Raw genomic sequence first — 22,981 nt, 5'->3', positions numbered from 1 at the left:
TTAACAGCACAGCAGCAGGGGAACTTTGGCTGTAAGCAAGACTGGATTTTCCTGTGTTACTACTCATGAGTTTGAACCTAGTAGCAGAGGCTAAAATCTAGGAACCACACCATGATGAGCCAGAATAAGGTTCTTTGTATTGAACTACATGGTCACTATTTATTTATTTTTTAATGGAATTTGTAAACCTAGAATGTGGATACAGGCATGGTACTCTCTAGAGAAAAAGTTTGTCGCTAATAGCTGAATAGGTAACTTTGCTTGGGTGTAGGGTAGTAAATAACTCCAGAAGACTTGTCAGATTTTGATCTGGCTGCTTTATTTCTGCTCTTTCATTCTTCAGCATTCACTGGTGTTTCAGGATGTTCAAAGATGCAGATTTTGAGAGGGGAGATGACATTCAGGTTAAGTTTTTCTTGTTACTAAGACTGTTGAAACGCGATGCAGAACCGATGGCCCCACTAAGGATGGTCAACTCCAGTTCTCATCAGCCCCAGCCATCATGATGTCCAACTTATGGAAGGCCACAGGCTTCCCCCATCCTTGCTTTCAAGGGTACACTTTGGGGAGGTCCCAATTCAGTCCTCATGCCTGGCAGCTGTTTTAAGGGTTTAATCTCAAAAGAAGGAGAGAGCCTGGACACAGATCTGTTTCTGGTCAATGTAAGTGTTTTAGAGACGTAATATAACAAATTTATTGCTTTGAAACTTGCAATTATAAAAAGCTAGGAATTTCATGATGGGAATAAACCAGATAGACGTTTTATAAAAGGGCAATTTGTACAACTGTCCACACTTTGAAATAAATTAATTCAAAACACTACATGATGAGACTTAAAAGGTGGTTGTGGTTTCTTTTGCAACCCAGTCTTGGATGTTGGTGTTACCTTGCTAATCCATTACTCTCACCTGAATATAGATTCAGGTCTCTAAATATAAGCAAAAAGATGAGTGATATGACCAATACTGGAGCAAACAGTCCCTCCTGGCACAAACTTCATCTTTTGTCAACAGTAAGAATAATTTTTAAAAATAAAGTTATTGATCAGGTGGTGTGTCTTCATTTCTTAGCTTGACCGTCCAATAAGTCTTTAGCTTCATTAATTTTGGCTGCGACATATGGAGAACCTCCTGGCAAAGGAAAAAAAAAAAAAAGGATGTAATACACCACAAAAGGGAGTATTTGTCCCAACCTTTTGATACATGCTATGGTCTAAACCACAGAGCCTAGGGCTTGCTGATTGGAAGGTTGGCGATTCAAATCCCCGCGATGGCGTGAGCTCCCATTGTTCGGTCCCAGCTCCTGCCCACCTGGCAGTTCGAAAGCACATCAAGTGCAAGTAGATAAATAGGTGCCGCTCCGGCGGGAAGGTAAACGCGTTTCCATGCACTGCTCTGGTTCGCCAGAAGCAGCTTAGTCATGCTGGCCACATGACCCGGAAGATGTCTGTGGACAAACGCCGGCTCCTCCGGCCTATAGAGCAAGATGAGAGCACAACCCCAGAGTCGTCTGCGCCTGGCGCCAACGGTCAGGGGTGCCTTTACCTTTATACATTTATGTATCATGACAGGAATAAAAGCCATTTCAGAGTGATGGACATAGGGAGAACCTTCAGAATGACAAAATTATCCCATCAGAGGATGTGCTATTAGCATGATTCCATGATTCTAGTAATATGATTCTATAGAGCTGAAAGGGAACCCGGGTCATCTAATCCAACATCCTGCAATGCAGGAATCTCTTGCCCAACGTAGGGCTCAAACCCTGAGATTAAGGGTCTCATGCTCTACTAATTGAGGTGCTCTATACACTCAAGCAAAGTACCCGAAAGAGGGCCCTTCCACACCTACCAGAAAACATCACATTTTCTCCTTAGCACAACACCTGAAGACTTCCCATCTGACTTTGCAGCATGGTCTCATACTAAACAAACACTGACAAATGTCAAAATTTATCTCATTTACCTTTATCAGGATGATTCAAGAGCATGATTCGTCTGTGAGCTTCTCTGATTTTTCCTTTATTAGCTGTAGGACTAGTAGTTAAAACAAAACAAAAAAGATCAGTTCCAGGTAAAGTGGTGCCTTGCAAGATGAAAAGAATCCGTTCCGTGAGTCTCTTCGTCTAGCGGTTTTTTCGTCTTGCGAAGCAAGCCCATTAGCGGATTTGCGCTATTAGCGGTTTAGCAGCTATTAAAGGCTTAAGGGATTAGCAGATTAGCTGCTAAAAGGCTATTAGCAGCTTAGTGCCTTAGAAAAAGGGGGTGGGGAGCGAAAAAAAATCGCAGGAACTCGCAAGACATTTTCGTCTTGCGAAGCAAGCCCATAACAAATTTGTCCTGCGAAGCACCTCCAAAACGGAAAACCCTTTCGTCTAGCGGGTTTTCCGTCTTGCGAGGCATTCGTCTTGCGGGGCACCACTGTATGTTCAAAAGTAGCAACCTATAGATAATCAGGGATGGGCTGCTGCTTTGGCCCACTTGTATCAGACATCCAAACATCACTATTAATGAGTTACACACAGCATTCTTGCAATGCAGCCCTAGCTAAAAAGTTGTATGCACATTCCAGGATATTTACAAAATTCCAGCAGCAGGCACAAAAAGAAATGGTCTCTCCCACTTTATTAGTTTGTGACTACATGAACAGACAGATAAAATGTTTTCTCCCCTGCTTCTATTGTTATTTCTTCTGCTGGTGTTACATATTCAAATAACTATTTATTTATTTGTTTGTTAAAGTATGTATATAATGCTGTATCGTAAAAATATATCACAGCGGTTTATAATGATATAAAACCAGAACCGAACAATAACATAAAATGTTAAAAACAAGTTAAAAGCAAAGAAAGAAATTAAAGAAACATCAACAGACCATGGGGGGGGGGGTACCCGCATAGGCCTGGTGGAATTTACAAGTTTTCAGAAGATGACTGCTGAACCTCTACTCACAGATCATTCCATGAGACTGGGCCGATGACACTAAAGGCTCAATTTCTCATTTTCACTTTCGGGGAATGACCAGGATGCTTCTGCAGACTGGTATGTTTCTTCTCTTCAATTAGACAAACCCTACCTTTAACACAGGACCCAAAATTCTGGGGACCACTTATGTACCTCAGCCTAACTTCACTTTTGTGATGCTCAATGGTTTGGGACAAATGAATTTGATTGACTCTGAAATTTCATATGCCAAGCATACTCCAGAGAAAGTCACCAAGAGTTGTTGGGCCCCTGCGTCTTTGAAAACCTGAAATTCTTTCTTACCTCACTCCTAATATTAAAGCAGCTTCCCGCTTGGTCATTTTGGCTTCAAATCCTCCTCTGTAGTAGGCACTGAAGGCCTAAAATAAGATGCATTAAAAAAAAAAAGCATTATGCAAAATGAGGAAGATAACTGTGTGGCTAGCATAATTATTTGGTTGAGTCACTAGGTGGTACTAGAAACAGTTGCATCTAGTCAGCTACCTGTGGTGGTTCTGTTCTTGTTTAAGAGAAATAATGACATTCTTGTCTAGCTTCCTGACTAGTGTGTGCAGTGCCTAGAGGCCTAGACCATGTCCTGTATTTGAGGACCCTACCCATAATATTTTTTTTAATGACTTCAACCACACAAAACTGCCTCAACTCAACAACCAAAAGCTGCTTCCTTACTTCAGGCTCGAGAAATAACAATGATGCACATGAGAGCAAGTATGAGAATTTAACACACAAATTGAATGGGATAACATTGCACTGTGAGAACTCATCAGATTCCCAAATATTTAGTCTGCAAGCCTAACTCCACTGATCTGGGAGTAAATCCATTAGAATCAACACAACCTACTTTCAAGTACACTGCAGGACTGCAAAGCATTTTTAAAAATATGGTTTGTGGTGCAGGGCTCTTTTTAATGTGAAATTTAGAACTGCCCGGTGGAATGTGATTGTAAACTTTGTGCAAAACACTCACTGCTGTGACACACCTGTGTGTTTTCCTTGTATGTGCACACATGCTTTCGTGACACTTAGAAGTCTAAATAGAGTGGGAGAAAATCCTCAGAGACAGGACTTTGACAGCCCTAAAGCAGAGGAGTTTATGAATCAGCAGAGACATAACAGGAAGTTCTTCCTAATGTTTCCACCTAAACATTAGGAAGAACTTCCTGACAGTAAGAGCTGTTCGACAGTGGAATTTGCTGCCAAGGAGTGTGGTGGAGTCTCCTTCTTTGGAGGTCTTTAAGCAGAGGCTTGACAACCATATGTCAGGAGTGCTCTGATGGTGTTTCCTGCTTGGCAGGGGGTTGGACTCGATGGCCCTTGTGGTCTCTTCCAACTCTATGATTCTATAACATGGAGCCTGGCCTGATAATGACCGCAGAAGCTTTGGCAGAAAAAGATAGCGATGCAGTGCTGAGAGAAGAATTTGTAGCTCAACGTATCCACATTAAAGAAATGATTTCAGAAACATGGAAGGAACTTGATGTAAAAATGTTGGTATTTTGTTAGATGTTAAGATTCTTGATACAGATTTTGATATAACTGCTTCAATATTAATTGCGTTTAACCTTTAGGTAGAATGCATCAATGAATGGTTCCTGTGTTTTTGCAACCCTCGTGGCTCTCTATGCCATAAACAAAAAATCCTGTCCAACCCTGAAAGTGGCACAAATGGCCATGAAGGATGTTTTCCTAAGTCTGCTTTGAGTAAACACTGGAGTGCAAATCCAGCATCTCTCCTTGAAGCTCTTTGACATGTTTTGGGAACACGGAAGTTAAGATAGGGGACTGGAATGTCAATAAACTCTGCTGAAGACCTGGTTGCCAGGGAAACAGTTAAAAGTGCAACATTTGAGACCCAAACAGTCTGGGAACCCCAAGGTAATTGCGGGTGAGTTGATATCAGTATGGAGCCATGCATCCCATGACCTGTAACCTTTCTTGATGTAAGTAGAAGGATGTTTAAAGATGTTTTGATGTTTTATGACCCTTTGTAGTCCCTATACAGTGGTGCCTTGGTTCCCGAATGGTTTAGTTGTTGAACAAATCAGCTCCTGAACGCCGCAAACCCAGAAGTAAGTGTTCTGGTTGGCAAATGTTTTTGGAAGCTGAATGTCTGACACAGTTTCTGCAGTTTCCAAATGAGTGCAGGAAGCTCCTGCGGCCAATCGGAAGCCACGTCTTGGTTTTCAAACGGTTTCGGGAGTAGAACGGATTCCCAGAACGGATTAAGTTCAAGAGCCAAGGTACCACTGTATAAGTTTTCTTCTATTGTGCCCCGTGGCAGTCTTTGCTAACTAGCAGTTCTGCTGAACAACTTGTAAGCAAGGCTGTCCTATTGCAATAGTTTTAATAAACTGGATCCCTACAGGACGCTGATATTGTTGTATTCTCTTGGTTCCGTGTTTTATTTAAAGGTGTTCCCTCACCTGCATAAGAACAAGTGGTGTAGAAATGAATTCTCACCACAAACCGATGACTCCTCATAGATAAGGCAAATGCACTGCCAGAAAAATTAGGTGGAACTGTGGAAATGGTGTAAGCAGCAATGGATTTAAGCTTACTAAATAAAATACTTTTTAAACTGCTTGAAAGAGAATATGGATATAAAATCAAAACTGGAAGGTTTTCAAACAGACTTAAAAAAGGTTAACTTTTGCTTGAGGGGCTTTGCAGAAGGGGCAGAAAATAACCATATTGTGGACTTTAAAGTCTAGTGACTTAAATGACTAATATATGCCTATTCCAAGAGGATACTGAAAGAGCCCACAGAGCTCAATTAACTTGTCCGAATGTTTCAGCTCCTCCAAAAGGCATTATTATATGCTTCCATAGATTTAAGTAAAAGGATGAGATCTGGAAAGCACTTAGGAATTTGTAAATATAACTGTTGAAAATCAACCAGTTATGGCTCTCCGGGACCTACGTATCTCAGGACACCTTGGGGGGGGGGGGAAGGAGATAATGTTCACAAGTAGAACAATTTTGGAAGGAATTTTTTTAAGATATGTCAGACCACAGCTCAGACAATCCCAATAACCCCAGAATTAGCCTTAATTTATATACTTCAGATGTAGACCAATTAAGAAGTAAAGAATGAACTAAACCTGGCATATAATGAATATTGATTACTGGCATAATACAGTCTGGGAAACAGCCATAATGGAAAATCTGTCGCAAACTTTGAAGGTGGCAAGGGGCGAGATTTGTATGGTGTGATTTTATTAAATATACAAATGAAACAACACATGGATGAGAAATGGCTACAACATATATTACAATATTGTGTATAAGCAGGCACTACTCATTAGCTCACTCCTATTGCTCTGAGTTTTCCAAGCAGATTTATTGAAGAAGTCATTTTACTGGTTTACTGTAATCACCTCATTATTATGTACTGAAAAACAGTATGTTTAGTACAGGTATGGCCAAACTTGGCCCTCCAGCTGTTTTGGGACTACAATTCCCATCATCCCTGACCACTGGTCCTGTTAGCTAGGAAAGATGGGAGTTGTAGTCACAAAACAGCTAGACGGCCAAGTTTGGCCACGCCTGGTTTAGTATTTTACTCCCCTAGTGACCCATTTTTTGTTAGCTATGTCATGTTTCATTATTTATGTGTGTACAAATCTGTAACAAGAAAACCAAAACAAAAGTATTAAAGAAACAACAACTAATATGGCTGCAAAAGAAAATTGAGTAAAGCAAACTCACAGATTTTGGCAGGGACTGAAGAGCTTGCTTTACTTGTGGTTCCATTATCTTCATTGCTTGCAGTGCATAACGACCTTGAAGAAAAGGAAGACTTACTAAGTCTTAGAGAGTGATCTGCATGTTCTGTTAGTGTAGCTGACCAGCACTAAAGAGTTGGAATGACATTTTGTGCCTCCAAACAAGCTTTCTACTGGTGCAATAGGCTTAAGAGGGTGCAGAGGTGTAGTGATTTCTACTTGCTTCCAGCCTCTCTTTTGCTGCTGCTTCTTATTTCATTCTTCTTCCTGGGAACTCTATAGGAGGGCTGATGGCAACCACAGAACGAGCAGATCCGAAGCAGAAGTTTCTCTACAGGCTTTGCACAGATACATGCCTGCAACTTGCATATTGAAATGACGCAGCCCTGATTATACAATACACAAACTACTTTTGAAGAGCCTAATATTTATCAAATCACAAACATGAGAATCTTTTACAGCTTCCTGGGACAACCAGTTTGTTGCTCTTTTTCTATTTTTCCATCTATTTTCCCCATCTATTTTCCCACCCCCCTACAGTTAACTGAAAACAGGGGTGGGCTATGTGCACTCATATACACATGACCCAACAAATTATTCTATTGCTTTATAAGCCTTTCAGAATCCAAGCTTTTTTTTATAAAAAAAGAAAAGAAAAATGGTTCTAGTTCTCCTGGTTAGGGATAAACTTAAAAAAAGGAATTGCAATATATTGTAAAAAGTCACAGCCCCCTGAAAAGCCCAATTTAAGCTCTTAAAAAGTGAAATAACTTATATAAACAACGCTGTTTAGGATTAATGATTTCACAAACAAGTCCAATATTTAATCATTAACCTATACCCGAGAATGAGTATATTTCCTTGTGATTACAAGTTCTAAGACTAAGCAGAAGCTAGTTCTCTGAAAATGTAATTTATGTCAGCCTTTGCCAACCTGATTGTCATGCTGGCTGGGGTTGATGTGAGTTACAGTGGTGCCCCGCAAGACGAATGCCTCGCAGGACAGAAAACCCGCTAGACGAAAGGGTTTTCCGTTTTGGAGGTGCTTCGCAGGACGAATTTGCTGTGGGCTTGCTTCGCAAGATGAAAATGCCTTGCGATTCCTGGGGTTTTTTCCCCCCCTCCCAGCCTTTTCCCCAAGCCCCTAAGCCGCTTAACAGCTGTTCGCTAAGCCGCTTATCAGCTGATCTAAGCCGCTAATAGCCTTTTAGCAGCTAATCCGCTAATCCCTTAAGCCTTTAATAGCCGCTAATAGCCGCTAAACCGCTAATAGCGCTAATCCGCTAATGGGCTTGCTTCGCAAGATGAAAAAAACCGCAAGACGAATAGACTCGCGGAGCGGATTCTTTTCGTCTTGCGAGGCACCACTGTATAGCCCAAAACATCTGAAGCGCACTAAGCTGGCAAAGACTTATCTATGCACTATGTTTAAGAAACACAGAGAAAACAAAGGCAGCTGTTCTTCAACTAGTATTCCCACTAGAGCAGAACTGGAGCACCTGTGGTCCTCCATATGTTGTTGGACAACACCTCCCATCATCCTTGACCATTGGCCATGCTGGCTGGGACTGACTAGAGTCTCGATCAGCAACATCTGGGGAGCCATAGGTTCCCCATCTGTCTTAGAAGATCACCAAAGCTGCAGCAGCTTCAAAGGAAAATTTAAAATTGTTATAATTTGGGACGGCACTCTAGTGTCAGAATCAAGCACTTATAATAAGATTTGGACTAGAGATTCTAAATTCGTAGGACAGGACCCTCTGGGCTGATTAAGCTCTGCTACCTGAAGCAAGTGATGGACTGTTTGGGAAGAAACTCTGAAAACAATAGTTGGAGGAGGGAGTCAAGTTCCTGCAATTTATGTAAATCCTAAAACAGTCAGATGAGTTCTGTTCTCAGGCAGGAAAGTAAGAGGACAAGGAAATAAGCACACCTGGTGACCTGCTAATATATTATTTAATATTTGCCACAAGCCACAGATTTTAATGTATTGGAGTCAGATGTATACTCTCGTGTGTGAGGTCAAAGACTCAGCACCAGTGATACTATCAATTTACAATGCAATACTATTCAAAGCAGTCAGAAATAAAGCCTGCATACAGAATTCTGCATGCAGAAATACAAACCTGCATATCCAGCAGCAGCTATTGTCAGACCGACTGCTATCATAGTCGTAGCCTAAGAAAGGAGGGTGGGGAGAAGGAGAGGCAATATCAGAAAATGAAAAAAGCAGTAATTTCAGTGCATAAGTATTAATGCTACTGAGACTCAGTGGGCTTGGGAAATAAAGGGAGAGAAAACACCCTGAAAAATGATAAGATACCTGGGATACAGACTGCTCACACACTACAGAGAGCCTTCATTGGTAGCTTTCAACCCCTTCTAGCATTTGAAACCATACACAGTGCTCCTGCAACAGCTATTCTTGGGCAAAGAGATAAGTGCAGTTACTGAAACATGAATGATAGATATATTTACAGTCCCTCCCATCCACATTATTTAAGCAAGAGGAATAAGCAAAATTCAAGGGCACATCCTAACTAAGCTGAAGCAGTTTATGATCACTTCCCCCATAAACTGTGTGGCTGGTCAGGGGTGTGACCTGGGAAGAGGGTGTGTGACCTGGGGAAGAGTACAGCAGGGTGGATTAAGGGGCCTGGTGAACTATATTCAGCTTTTGAGCCAGGGGGTCCCACCTCTTCTACAAGGAATGATCTGTCTTGTACAGGAAAACAAACACACTAGCTAACAACCATGTGGATGCAAAGGAAGAAGAAGAGAAGAAGAAGAGTTTGGATTTGATATCCCGCCTTTCACTCCCTTTAAGGAGTCTCAAAGCGGCTAACATTCTCCTTTCCCTTCCTCCCCCACAACAAACACTCTGTGAGGTGAGTGGGGCTGAGAGACTGTGACTGGCCCAAGGTCACCCAGCAACTGCATGTGGAGGAGCGGAGACGCGAACCCGGTTACCCAGATTACGAGACTACCGCTCTTAACCACTACACCACACTGGCTCTCCAGTCCCATGTTATGGTGACAACAGATGATTCACAGATGGGCAACACCTGTCAAAGTGGCCTATGCGGCTCAAGGGGTCTGGATCTGGCCTGCCAGCTGGACCCACTGTCCTAGAAGGAGTATGTTATAGGTCTAGTTCTGTTGCTAGACTAAATGTCTATAATCTCTTAGTGCAAGGTTTCTCAAACTTGGGTCTCCAGCTGATGTTGGGACTACAATTCCCATCATCCCTGACCATCGGCCCTGCTAGCTGGGGATGATAGGAGTTGTAGTCCAAGAACAGCTAGAGACCAAAGTTTGAGAAACACTGCCTTAGTGGTTGGGGCTCATGAGAACTGGGAGTCTGGGAATTTGGAAGGCTATTAGTTCCCTATCCCTGATCTAGCATAGCTTCCTGTTTCCAGCTGTGACAAATAATAATAATAATAATAATAATAATAATAATAATAATAATATAATAATAATAATAATAATAATATCTTTATTGTCATTGCCCCCTTCGGGGACAACGAAATTACTTGGCTGCTCCATAAAAACACTAATTAAAAAAATATAATAAAATACAGCAAGGGAGATTAGATGACTTTCAAAGTCCGGGCTTCCCATTCAGGGCCGAGATCGCTCTGGAGAAGAAGCTGTTCTTAAGATGGCTTGTTCTTGTCTTCATCGTCCTGTATCTCCGTCCCGACGGCAAGAGCTCGAAGAGACAGTGAGCAGGATGCGATGGATCTTTTACTATGTCCAGTGCCTTCCTATGGCACCTTGTGGCATAGATCTGCTCTAAGGTGGAGAGTGGGCAGCCAACAATGCTCTCTGCTGCCTTAACAACCCGGCGCAACCCCATCCTGTCCTGGGTAGTACAGCTTCCGTACCACACACATAAGCCACAAGTAAGCACGCTCTCAATGGCACAGTGATAGAAGGCAAGCAGCAGTTTCTGCGGAAGATGGTTTTTCCTTAGTATTCTCAAAAAATACAGTCTCTGCTGCGCCTTCTTCACAAGGCCCCTTGTGTTGACACTCCAGGACAGATCCTCTTGTAATTCAATGCCCCAAAATCTGAACGTTGTTACCCTTTCCACACAGACCCCATCAATCAAAAGTGGCTGGACTCTTCTGTCTCCTGAAGTCCACCACAAGTTCCTTTGTCTTCCTTGTATTTATGAGCAAGTTGTTAGCTCTGCACCACTCTGTCAGCCGCTCCACCTCATCTCTATAATCCAGTTCACCCTCCCTTTCAGGGATGAGCCCAATCACGGTTGTGTCATCACTCAAAGGCCAAAAATTGTGGTTAAAACCATTAGTATGATTGGTCTGAAAAAGCAATGACCAGCAATTCTTCTCTCTCTCTCCCAATCCTTAACTGCCTTGAAAAAAGAAATTCCAGTGACCTATGCCCCCATATACATAGCCTTAGCGAACTACTCCCCTCCCTCAAACAGACACAAGCCCCTTCATATCTAGATTGATAAGAAATACCACAATCGGAATAAAGATTTTTTTAGGGCAAGTCTTTACATGAAGATTTTTTTCAGTGGATGCCAATTTCAAACAACACAATGTGGAAGGAAGCCAGCTTAGAATGTGTACAAGGATAAAAATATTAGCGTTTAAGGTGCCAAAAGACTATTTTCTGGTTTTGCTGCAACAGACTAACACAGCTACCTGCACCACCGCTGGGAAATTGAAAATAGTTGGCTGTTAATCCAAGTTCATATTACTCCAGACTAAGGCTGCAATCCTACGCACACTTTCTTGGAAGTGTCACTGGGCACAGATAGTGAGATTTACTTTTGAGTAAGCAAGCACAGCATTGAGCTGCAAGGCGCATACATCAGGGGGCCAGCCCAGTGCTTACTTCCGTATATCATATTTTTTGTGCAGCTCCAGTGCATGCTCCCTGCGCGTACCTCTTCAAAATGAAAGGTCAAATTACTTACACACACACACACACACACACACACACACGGCTGTTCAGAAAAGAGAGCCACCATTCCCTCTGCTCAACAAAGCAGAGAGAGGGAGGGAGAGAGAGAGAGAGAGGGAAAAGGCTTCTTTCAGAAGAAAGGCAAATTGAAAAGGAAGAAAGGACGAACTGCAGCAAATCATAAGAAGACTGGAAGAGTCTGGCTCCTGGATCAGCCCAGTGGCCCATCCAGTCCAGCATGCTGTTGTTAATTAAATTTGTATACCACCCTATATGGCAGCAGGTCTCAGGGCTCTGTTCTCACAGCGGCCAGCCAGATGGGAAAGCCACATGCAGGATCCGGGCACAAGAGCACTCTTCTCCCCTCCCTCTCCTGGTTTCCAGCAACTGGGGCACTCAGAAACATTTGCTGCCTTCAACTGCGAAGGGCAGAGCCAAGGTTGCCACCTGTCCTATATAATGCAGGATTGTCCCATATTTCAACGCCAAAATGCTATGTCCTGTATTGATAGTTTTATCCTGTACATCATAGAATTGAAGAGTTTGAGGGGTCCCCAGGGTCATCTAGTCCAACCCCCTGCAATGCACGTCCTCTCTCTCTCTCTCTCTCCCAAGTTAGGGATCCTCTCCAAATGCTTGCGTTTGAAAGGGTGTGTTGAAAAGTCATGTATTTCAGCTCTGGGTAGCCAGGCACAGACAGATTTTCAAATCCGCACATGCATGTGCAACGAATTCCAGGGGACCCATCCTGTGAGGCTGCAATGGGTTGCTTTGAGGTCACTTCAGGTGGAAAAACAAAACAAACCAGCCCCCGCCCCCCTCTTATTTTGCCAGGACAAAGGTGGACAACCCTATAGAGTAGGGGTCAGCAAACTTTTTCAGCAGGGGGCCGGTCCACTGTCCCTCAGACCTTGTGGGGGGCCGGACTATCTATCTATCTATCTATTTTTTTTGGGGGGGGGAGAGAACGAATTTCTATGCCCCACAAATAAGCCAGAGATGCATTTTAAATAAAAGGACACTTTCGACTCATGTAAAAACATGCTGATTCCCGGGCCGTCCGCGGGCCGGATTTAGAGAGCGATTGGGCAGTATCCGGCCCCCGGGCCTTAGCTTGCCTATAGAGCACAGCCATAGCTGCCGGAAGCCCCTCTCCCCACCCACCCCGCGACCCCTCGCCCCAAGCGGGGAGGCGTTTTCTGAAAGGAGGGCCAGGGCAGCGAGCGGGCGCGGCTCTCCCCGCACACTCACCATGGCTTCTGCTGGGTAGGGGGAGCAGCAGGAGGAGGAGGAGGGGTTCGGTCAGGCAGACACTGGCCAAGGGAAAGATCAGTCCCGCGTCCGCACCCCCCACCGACACTTCCCCGCTACCGCCCCGCCACCCGGCTGGCTGCTGGCAGGCAGGTTGCGCGCCCTCCTGCCGTAAAGCAGAGGGGAAAGCCAGGCGCGCGTGTCGCGAAACGCCAAAGGGCCCGCCTCCTCCTCCCGCCCCGCCCCGCCCGCGCCCGGCGGGAATTGGAACGGGCGGGGGAGGGGCGCGTGCCAGGCCAGGGAGGGGGGTAGGGCTGAGGGCGGGAAATTTACCTCAGCGACAGGCTGAGGGGAAAGAGAATATTTTTTTAAAAAACATTGTTTCATAAGAAGGTAGAAATTAGCTTGGCCAGCTTCAAGGTAGCCGTAACTTAATTCGCATAGTGCAGCTATGTTATTTTTATTATTATTATTGTTGTTGTTGTTATTATTATTATTATTATTATCATTATTTAAATTAAGCTATTATTATTAGTGCAGCTTTTTATTGTTGTTTATTAGCGGCGCTTTATTATTATTAATGTCATTTTTATATTCTTTTATTCTTTTTATCATTATTATTAGGATTTTGTATTTCTATTTTGTAATTTTTATGCATTGAACCACTCTGAGACTTTCAGATGAAGGGCAGTATACAAATTTATTTTTAAAAAAATATTAGTAAATATTATCAGGGCTTTTTTTTTTGCAGCCTCTCAGGTGGGCGCCATTGCCATTATAAGAAAACAAGGTGGGCATTTGTGGTGAGTTCCGGCACCTCTTTTTCTAGAAAAAAAGAGATTGGTGTTTTTAGTTTTGAAATATCTCCATTCCGGGCTGAGCTTTTCAGGTTTTTGTGTAGACCAGCAAGGCCAAAATTGTCATTTTAACTCAAAAATGGGATGAGATTTTTTTGTTTTGGATCGTTGAACCAGTGTACAAACTTTTAAGAAAATTGGACAACAGAAGCTAAAAAAATTATTAAAAATGGGATCACTTGATATGGAATGGCCCTTAAATGTATGTTTTATTTCCTAGGTTTTGCCACGCAACCTGAAGACTATTGAGACCCACCTCTTGAATTGTGCTCCTTAGGATCACACACATACATGTAAGCCTTGCATTTTGAACTGGGAGATATGGAAGATAACCACTTGAATACAAAATGTAAATGGGCAGCCAGTCACAAAACAGAAATAGTTTAAAACTCAGAAGCACCACAACACCGCCTGTGCTGTAATGTATGTAGTACAGCAACTGAACCACAATTTCCAACTTGAAATATGAGAGAGTGAATGTAGAGTAGGGAATGTGCCATGACATGAATTTTCAGAGGGAATAATTTGCAGTACACATTCTATTTCATTTCTGTTTCCATTTTCTCCTGCTCACACCTCAGATATTAGACTGTATATAACAAGTTTCGCTTTTTAGTCAAAGATACATGGAGATACTGCAATTCTATGCATGTTTATGCTGTGAAATGACGCACTGTGCAATGATTATTTCCCAAGTAAATTAGCATTGCATTACAGCTTTAATTTTTATTTAATCTGTATATTATACACACTCATGTTCTCTCTCCAGTTATGTTCTATTTCAATACGTTTCGGCATGTATGAACAACTATTCTGTTGACCCTTTTCAGGATTCCTGGATATTGCGGCTAGCAATAATAAATACAGTGGTACCTCTGGTTACGTACTTAATTCGTTCTGGAGGTCCGTTCTTAACCTGAAACTGTTCTTAACCTGAAGCACCACTTTGGCTAATGGGGCCTCCTGCTGCTGCCGCACCGCCGGAGCACGATTTCTGTTCACATCCTGAAGCAAATTTCTTAACCCATGGTAATATTTCTGGGTTAGCGGAGTCTGTAACCTGAAGCGTATGTAACCCGAGGTACCACTGTAAATTTATAAAATTATCATGTTTTTAGACCACTCTCAGGGCAGTGTACAAAAAATGTGCTAAAATGCAACGCAAACTCAATAACTCACTAAAACCATAAAATTAACAACAGCAATAATTTTATTATTTATACTCTACCCATCTGGCTGGGTTCCCCCACTACCCTGAGCAGCTTCCAGCACATATAAAAACATAAGAAAACATCAAACATTAAAAACTTCATGATACAGGACAGCCTTCTGAAGTCTTCTAAAAGTTGTGTAGTTCTTTATCTCCATGAATCTTCCACAGAATATCAGCAGTACATGATTCACAGCAAACAGACCAGGTCAACTGTCTAATCAGTTCCCAAAGAGCAAGTTCAACAAGTATGCCTTCAGTACACATCAAAAAGTAATTGGCAGGGGTACAGATATACCTTCGGTGGCAGAGAAAGCCCTGTTATGACTCACCGTGGAAGAAGTCATAGTGTAAATGGAACTATCAGTAGAATCGCTTCTGTAGATAATGGGAGAGCTGCTTCTTCAAAAGCCCAGGTTCCAAGTTATAAACAACAAAGTGAGCACCTTTATTTATTTAATAAAATTTATATACGTATAGCTTGATTGTAGAAGAAGAACCTCAAAGTAGTTTAAGATTGGCCTAGTAACAAAAAGGCAGCCAGTGCTGTTCTTTTAGGAGCAGTGTGACCCATTCACACCTCGCTCCGCCACCCAGTAACTTGTGACTCCATTCTTCAAGGGCAGCCCCATATAGAACACGTGTGCCTTTCCCTTTCTCTCACAGACCACATATACATACTTACCTCATCCTCACTCTTTCTCTCAACTTGCACACACAAACAGCTTGTACATCTCCCTACCTCTTTTTTCCCAAGTGCATATCTCTGGCACCCACCCTCCGTACTCGGTGAACTTTAAGAAAAGCCCCTATGTGGGGTGAAACAAGTGTTTGCCACCAGCTGCACATGATTGGCAGGCAACAAACTGAGGCAAACTGCATGTTCTCAATTGCTTCCAATTGCTTCTTCCTCCCTGTCGTGGATGCTCAGGGGAAAAACCCCCATGGGGCAAAGCAGGGGTCTTGTCAGCAGCTGCATGTGGTTGGCAGGCAACAAACAACTATAGGAATGAATTAGGCCACAAGGCAAGAAGGGAACCAATCACTACTGATTCTTCCCCTCAAAAATTCTTTAAAACCATTCATGGTAGAAGGGGGCGGGTCTTTCAACTCCAGTTACTTGATTGACATATGGCTCCAATTGCCAATAAATGTTTTCCCATGCACTGGGTTGGTGACACGGCGCCCACTTTAACCAGTGTTTACTTGTATTTCCTGTGAGATCTGTGCTATATGCCTTCTAATCTTCCAGCCTGTTTCATTGACCAGGGCTCCTCAGAAACCCAAGGAGCATTTGGGGCTTCACAGTGCTGGAGAGGGTGTTAAAGAGCAATCCTGCCAATGACCCTTTCCATCTTGCCATTCCATAGTGAAACTGGAGCCTTGACCGAATAACCTGCCAACAAGAAAATCCCATAGAACACTTAGCAATCCCTTGGATTCTGAATATTTTCAGGGGCTGGCCATATTAGTGTGATTCCACCCCTGCAAGGGGATCTGCCACACCCACCACAATTTCAAACTAACCAGGGAGCAATCAGTCTGCACCTGGGGTTCTCCAGCACTTTAACTGAGGTTGCCTTTGCCATCTCAGGATGGGCAGTGGGATAAGCGGTAAATCAATAAGATCCCTGTTCTTTTTCTGGCCCAACACTGGGTATAGCCACTCCCATCTGCCTGCCAGGTGGATATGGTTCAAGTGAAGAAGATGGAATTTCTGTGAATGATGGTGAAACACATCCCTCGGACCCACTAGTGCAGTGATACTGCATTGAATTGTGTGGCATGATGCAACTTAAAAAAGAGCACCATCACAATATACAGTGCTACAAGTTCAGTGATGTGCTACAGTAACTGATCTAGAAATCCCACGGAGCAATAAGAGGCACCATCAGTGTGCACAAACCAATACAGTGGTACCTTGGGTTTTGTACTTAATTCGTTCCAGAGGTCTGTTCTTAACCTGAAACTGTTCTTAACCTGAAGCACCACTTTAGCTAATGGGGCCTCCTGCGCCACTGGAGCACGATTTCTGTTCTCATCCTGAAGCAAAGTTCTCAACCTGAAGCACTATTTCTGGGTTAGCGGAGTCTGTAACCTGAAGCATATGTAACCTGAAGCATATGTAACCTGAGGTACCACTGTATGACACACCAAGAGAAGAGTTATGCTGTTTTCCTGGGTAAGAGCTTGTTAAACACATATCACAAATGAATCAGGCTGGTGGGAGTCCAACAATGAGTATTACAAGCTAGCACTTAGTTGTTAATCAAATTCCCATAGTGTAGTCCAGTATCAATATAAGTTTAAATAAACAGCACCTCAAGATAGTTCCCACTGATTCTGTGTGTAGAATCAGAGCATGAAAGCTGGAAGTTGCCCTGCCCTATTACTTACATTCTGAGCCATGCACAAATGACTTCATAATGGAGCCACAGATGTACCTTCAGCTATTGCTTTTGTTATGTGTGAGACACTATTATTAATACATGACACTGTATTATTAAGAATACTCACAAACAAGTACCAGAGCTATAATTCACCCTCATTTTGTGATAATCTCCAGCAATCAAACAACTCAGCTTGTCCATCTGGAACCAGCACGTGATATTAAGTTTACACAGATTGCTCCAGTGGTCAGTTGTATTTGTTCAGAGCCCAGCAGGAGAAACACCATTAGAGTGTGCATTCACTAAAAAAAATCCTGTAGTAATGTATCTGGAACAAAAAGAGAAAGGCAAGAGAAAAGTGGTCATGGGTGGGAGAGGGGAAATGGGAGGTCACAGACAAAAGGAAGAGAATTAACATAAATACAAGAAAGGACCAGAAATGATAAATATAGATCTGAGGGGACAAAGGGGGGAAAATATGTGGAAGAGTCGCACAGAGGGAAAAATGGAACCAGGATATATAGCCTGGTTTCCATGACAAGTCAATTTGGGGTTGTTTTTTTCCGGAAAAGCAGCAGTCTTTGCTTGCTATAGATGTGGCCATAACTTTCTGTTATGAACAGAAACGGTAGTTTAATTTTGGTCACACTTAATAGGCATCAACCTTGATTAAAAAACACAAAAACAAAAGCAATTTAAAGGCTAAATAGAAATACCTTTTTTCAAAGTTGCTCATCAGTGAACTGTTGGCTATCACAGAATTCTCTAAATCAGGCTAGGGATTTATTTAGCACAAAGGACCATGTGGGAAATATATCACAAAATGAATAGTTTAGGTTTGTGATATTGACATCAATTGCTTATCATTTTCTTGGTGTTGTCAAATGCTGGTCAAATGTTGATGTGCTTAGTATATTTATACACATATGCTGTCATTTTGAATAAACATTTGTTAGAACTGAAACAAATTTGGCAACTGAACTTTTTTCTTGTCCTGCTTTTCTTGTTTCTTCTCTTTGTCATATATAAATATGCCACTCTATTTTCAAAAATCTCTCTCTTACTAGTAAATTGCTGTAAGGAAAAGTAGATGAAGGTATATTTAAAGTGTCAACAACTGTTGAAAAATACCCAAACATTCATGGGAAGTCTCATGTAGCCATATGTTTCTCATTGTTTAGCTCAGGGGACATGTAAACAATTTCAAGAATCTGAAAATACCGTAATTCACCTCATAATAGCCATTATTTTATGCCAATTTTTCTTTTTAAAAAATGGGGTGTGGTAATTATGTGAACAGAAAAGACATGGCCAAGCAAGGTGGCTGGTAGCTGGCATGTCCCAGAGCAGAGGGCCCAGGAGGAGATGCAGACAGTTGGGTGTGAGCCAAAGCACAGGGTGCCGGAGATATGCGCCTGCCGAGTTTGTGCATGCCCCCAGTGGCTTGTGCGCCCCAGGGCACGAATGGATATGGCCGGTTCTGCTGGCAGCTGGCTCTAGCCTGACCTCTGAGCTCAACTGCCAGCGCTCTGGCACCTTTCGGTCCCAAGTAGGGGTGTCCCAGCCCAGGGGACTGGAGTGGGGCAGATTCGAGAGAGGGGGTATCAGGAACCTTGGAGGGACCCAACGAGGCAAAAGCAATCTGGTGCCTGGGTTGAACTTCCATCCCAGTCAGTAGCCAGTCCTAATAAGTGTAATAGGTTTTAACTGAGGCCACAACTGGCCTGGCTCTGCAAACCTTCCAGCTGTCATCCAGGGCACTGCTCCTGGCTGCTCTGCTCTACCCCATGGCACCAGGTATGCCCCCCTCCCCGCTCATCTTGTTTATTTATCCACTGTACAGTTTAGCTATCACAGGAAGATGGAAGTTTCATGTGCCATATTCACTGAGAATGCACATGCTGAGAATTATACCCGAGAATTATACCCTTTGACTGTTATGTGGTGAAAGCTTTGGAACAGATTTTAGGGCCGGAAAAATGGGGTGCAACAATTATGCGGTGAATTACGGTACTTTACTCTGACTGCAGTAAACAGCAAAATGGCTTACCATATTTGAACAGTTATTCAAATTATAGCTAACATTGCAATCTTTCTTACTTAACTTGAAGGAAATCCCATTGAACTCATTGAGACTTATTCCTGAATGGATATGTATAGGATTGTACTGTAATTGAATTACAATCATAAGGTAGATTTTCAACAGCACAAGTGATAGTCATGTGTTTAACTCTATTTCCAGGTTCCAGTGGCAGTCCTTTGAACTTTATAGGCTTGATATCTGGTAAGAAAGCAATATTCTTTTCTCTCAGTTTCATATTTGTTAACATATATTTGAGTCTTTGTAATTTTGATACAGGGTCTAAGTTTTACCCAAAGTAGACCCTTTGAAATTAATGGACCTAATTAATTTTAGTATTTCTGCTGGGAGTAAAACTTAGTTGAATACCACCCTGACCTTATAATATCCACCTCTGGCTGAAGAAGGTTATTAAGGAGTTTCCTCCTGATAAGAGGATATCCCTGAATCGAGACGTGTTAAACCCAATGGCAAATGTCCCCTTTTGGGGAAAGGTGTTCAGTTGGGTGGAGGCCTTCCAGCTTCAAGCATGCTTGGATGCGGCTGAATATATGGATCCATTTCAGTCTGGCTTTAGACCAGGTTGTGGCACTGAAATCTACTTGGTCACACTAGTTGAATATATTTGTCAGGAGAGAGATGTGAGAGTGCAACTCTGCCTGTTCTTTTGATGGCTTTCTATACCATTGACCACAATATCTGGAGCAGCTCTGGGAGGTGGGGTTGGAAGCACTGTACTTCATTGTCTTTGGTTCTACCTTTAAGGCTATTTTCAGAAAGCAGTTATGGGGCGGGCGTTGTTCAGCCCCATGGGAGCAGTCCTGTGGTTTCCTGCAGGGTCCCTTCTTGTTCCCTATACCATTTAACATCTATCTGACACAACTGCTAACCATGATCAGGAGATTTGGAGTGAAGTGCCACCAGTATGTGGATAATACCCAACCGTGTCTTTCTGTTCCATCTGAATCTGGAGAGGTTGTTGAGGGACGAGGTGGATGCTTGGAGGTGGTGATGGGTTGGATGTGAACCAATAAATTGAAGCTGAATTCTGAAAAGCTGGAGGTGTTATGTGATTCAGATTATCTAGAAGATGGGTATGTGGCCTAAACTCGATGGTGTTGCATTCCCCTGGAAGGAACAGATCTGTCTCTTGACATATTCCTGTATCAAGTGTTGTCACTGGAGGCTCTGGTGGCCTTGTTGGCTAGGACTGCCTATTTCCAGCTCCAGCTGGCTTGCTAGCTATGGCCTCTTTTGGACAGAGATTCTTGACCGTGGTACTCCATGCTCTGGTCACTTCCAGATTGGATTACAGTGGTACCTCGGGTTACATACGCTTCAGGTTACAGATGCTTCAGGTTACAGACTCAGAAATAGTACCTTGGGTTAAATAGTACCTTGTACTGCTGCAGATGCATTTCTTATCTCTGGACCTCTCCCCAGTGGTCATTCCTCCTCTGGTCACTGCTATGGATGCATGACCTGACTGCCTGTCTCCAGTCGCTGTGGTATAAAACTAAAAGGCTGAAAGATTGGAGTACAGTGGTACCTCAGGTTACATACGCTTCAGGTTACAGACTCCACTAACCCAGAAATATTACCTCGGGTTAAGAACTTTGCTTCAGGATGAGAACAGAAATCGTGCTCCGGTGGCGCAGCGGCAGCAGGAGGCCCCATTAGCTAAAGTGGTGCTTCAGGTTAAGAACAGTTTCAGGTTAAGTACGGACCTCCGGAACGAATTAAGTACGTAACCAGAGGTACCACTGTACTGCAATACACTCTGTGTGGGGCTCCCTTTAAAGACGACTCAGAAACTTCACTTCTCTAAAACGCAGCAGCCAGATTGTGCAACTTTCTCTGTTCTCCTGAACCAAGTCACCAGTGTGAGCCCCCATTCCCATAAGCTTGTGGAATGTTCCCTTCCAGTTCACCCCCTGTGAATGTAGTAGTAAATTGCGGCAAGGAATTTCTTTTCAGAATGGAGCTATAATGTATTAGTCCTAATCCAGGCTATTACTGACCAGTTCAACACTTCCACTGCTTCACCTGTTCAATCTCTAGGACAAATAGCACACTGTCCAGCATACTGATAATACAGCACTTAAAAGGGAATGGGTGGCGCTGTGGTCTAAACCACTGACCCTCCACACAATGGGGTGAGCTCCCGTTGCTCTGTCCCAGTTTCTGCCAACCTAACAGTTCTAAAGCATACCAGTGCAAGTAGATAAATAGATACCGCTGTGGCAGGAAGGTAAACGGCGTTTCCATGCACTCTGGCACTCATCATGGTGTCACCAGAAGCAGTTTGGTCATGCTAACCACATGACCCGGAAAACTGTCTGAGGACAAACGCTGGCTCCCTTGGCCTGAAGCAAGATGAGCACAGCACCTCATAGTCACCTTTGACTGGACTTAACTGTCCATGGGTCCTTTACCTTTTACCTTAATAAAGGTAAAGGGACCCCTGGTCCAGTCGTGGCCGACTCTGGGGTTGCGGCGCTCATCTTGCTTTATTGGCTGAGGGAGCCGACGTACAGCTTCCGGGTCATGTGGTCAGCATGACTAAGCTGCTTCTGGCAAACCAGAGCAGCACACAGAAACGCTGTTTACCTTCCCACTGGAGCAGTACCTATTTATCTACTTGCACTTTGACGTGCTTTCGAACTGCTAGGTTGGCAGGAGCAGGGACCGAGCAACGGGAGCTGACCCCGTTGCAGGGATTTGAACTGCCAACCTTCTGATCGGCAAGTGCTAGGTTCTGTGGTTTAACCCACAGCGCCACCTGCATCCCTTTACCTTAATACCACATTTCAAATCCAAGATGTCTCCTGCAGGCTTCAAGTACATGTTTAAAAACATGGAGGATAAGGTGGGCACTGAGGGATCCACAATGCACAGCAGTAATATCACAGCACCCCCTTCTGGAAATGATCCGATAGGAGTGGAATCACATTATCATGCCCCCAACTTCCAAACCACAGAATTCATCCAGAAAATATATCATGGTTTATGATACTGAAGGTCACCAAGATGCATGGGCGTATCGGGGGGGGGGGGAGGGAGGGAAACTGCCCCCCCCCCCCGCAAGTCAATAAAAATCAATAAAAATACATAGCAACTGAGGTTCTGCCCCCCTAACAAAAGGCCTGCCCCACTAACAAAAATCCTGGCTACCCCCATGCTAAGATGTCTAGACAAACTCTTTTCTTGTTTTCTGCAGGTATAGGTCACATATTAGGATAACCATCATGGCTTGAAACCGAATTGGAATGGGTCCAGATAATCCATCTCATTTAAGAAAGTCTATAGAGTTGCACAATCAAGCCCCTCATGAACAGCTTGCCCCCAAAGGAGATATTTGTGGCTGGCTGAAAGTGTTAGAGACCTTGTAGACTCCTAATGCAGTGGGGATGTTTTGTGTTTCATATACTTCTTATGATGGTGCAAGATTCTGTGGATTCTGAGACCAAAATGTCTCAGAAACTTTTCTGAGCTATATGTTACCATATACCATTTCTATGGTATACATCAGTGAAGAGGA

General features: G+C 43.3%; 2 protein-coding genes across 3 annotated transcripts in view; one reads left to right on the top strand and one right to left on the bottom strand.

The window, feature by feature from the left end:
- Positions 1 to 300: 300 nt before the first annotated feature.
- Positions 301 to 13,089, bottom strand: DNAJC19 (DnaJ heat shock protein family (Hsp40) member C19). The gene is made up of 6 exons (XM_083442478.1): positions 12,904 to 13,089; positions 8,835 to 8,886; positions 6,692 to 6,765; positions 3,266 to 3,342; positions 1,965 to 2,035; positions 301 to 1,130 (listed from the first exon to the last, which is right to left on the bottom strand). Exons 1-6 carry the CDS (start codon positions 12,904 to 12,906, stop codon positions 1,060 to 1,062), a joined length of 348 nt encoding a protein of 115 aa, XP_083298604.1. The 5' UTR covers positions 12,907 to 13,089; the 3' UTR covers positions 301 to 1,059.
- Positions 13,090 to 13,223: 134 nt separating this feature from the next.
- LOC310678420 (uncharacterized protein) overlaps positions 13,224 to 22,981 on the top strand; it is a 456,546-nt gene continuing 446,788 nt past the window's right edge. For both annotated transcript variants that reach the window (XR_014511753.1, XM_083442374.1), the window contains exons 1-3: positions 13,224 to 13,323; positions 13,981 to 14,053; positions 19,603 to 19,644. The gene's annotated coding sequence lies outside the window, so the exon portion shown is untranslated. The remainder of the gene's footprint in view (positions 13,324 to 13,980; positions 14,054 to 19,602; positions 19,645 to 22,981) is intronic.

This window comes from Podarcis tiliguerta, assembly GCF_965153285.1.
Source record: "Podarcis tiliguerta genome assembly, chromosome: 5".
NCBI lineage: Eukaryota > Metazoa > Chordata > Lepidosauria > Squamata > Lacertidae > Podarcis > Podarcis tiliguerta.
Note: the sequence above shows the minus strand (reverse complement) of the source record. Positions and strands in the feature narration are given on the sequence as shown.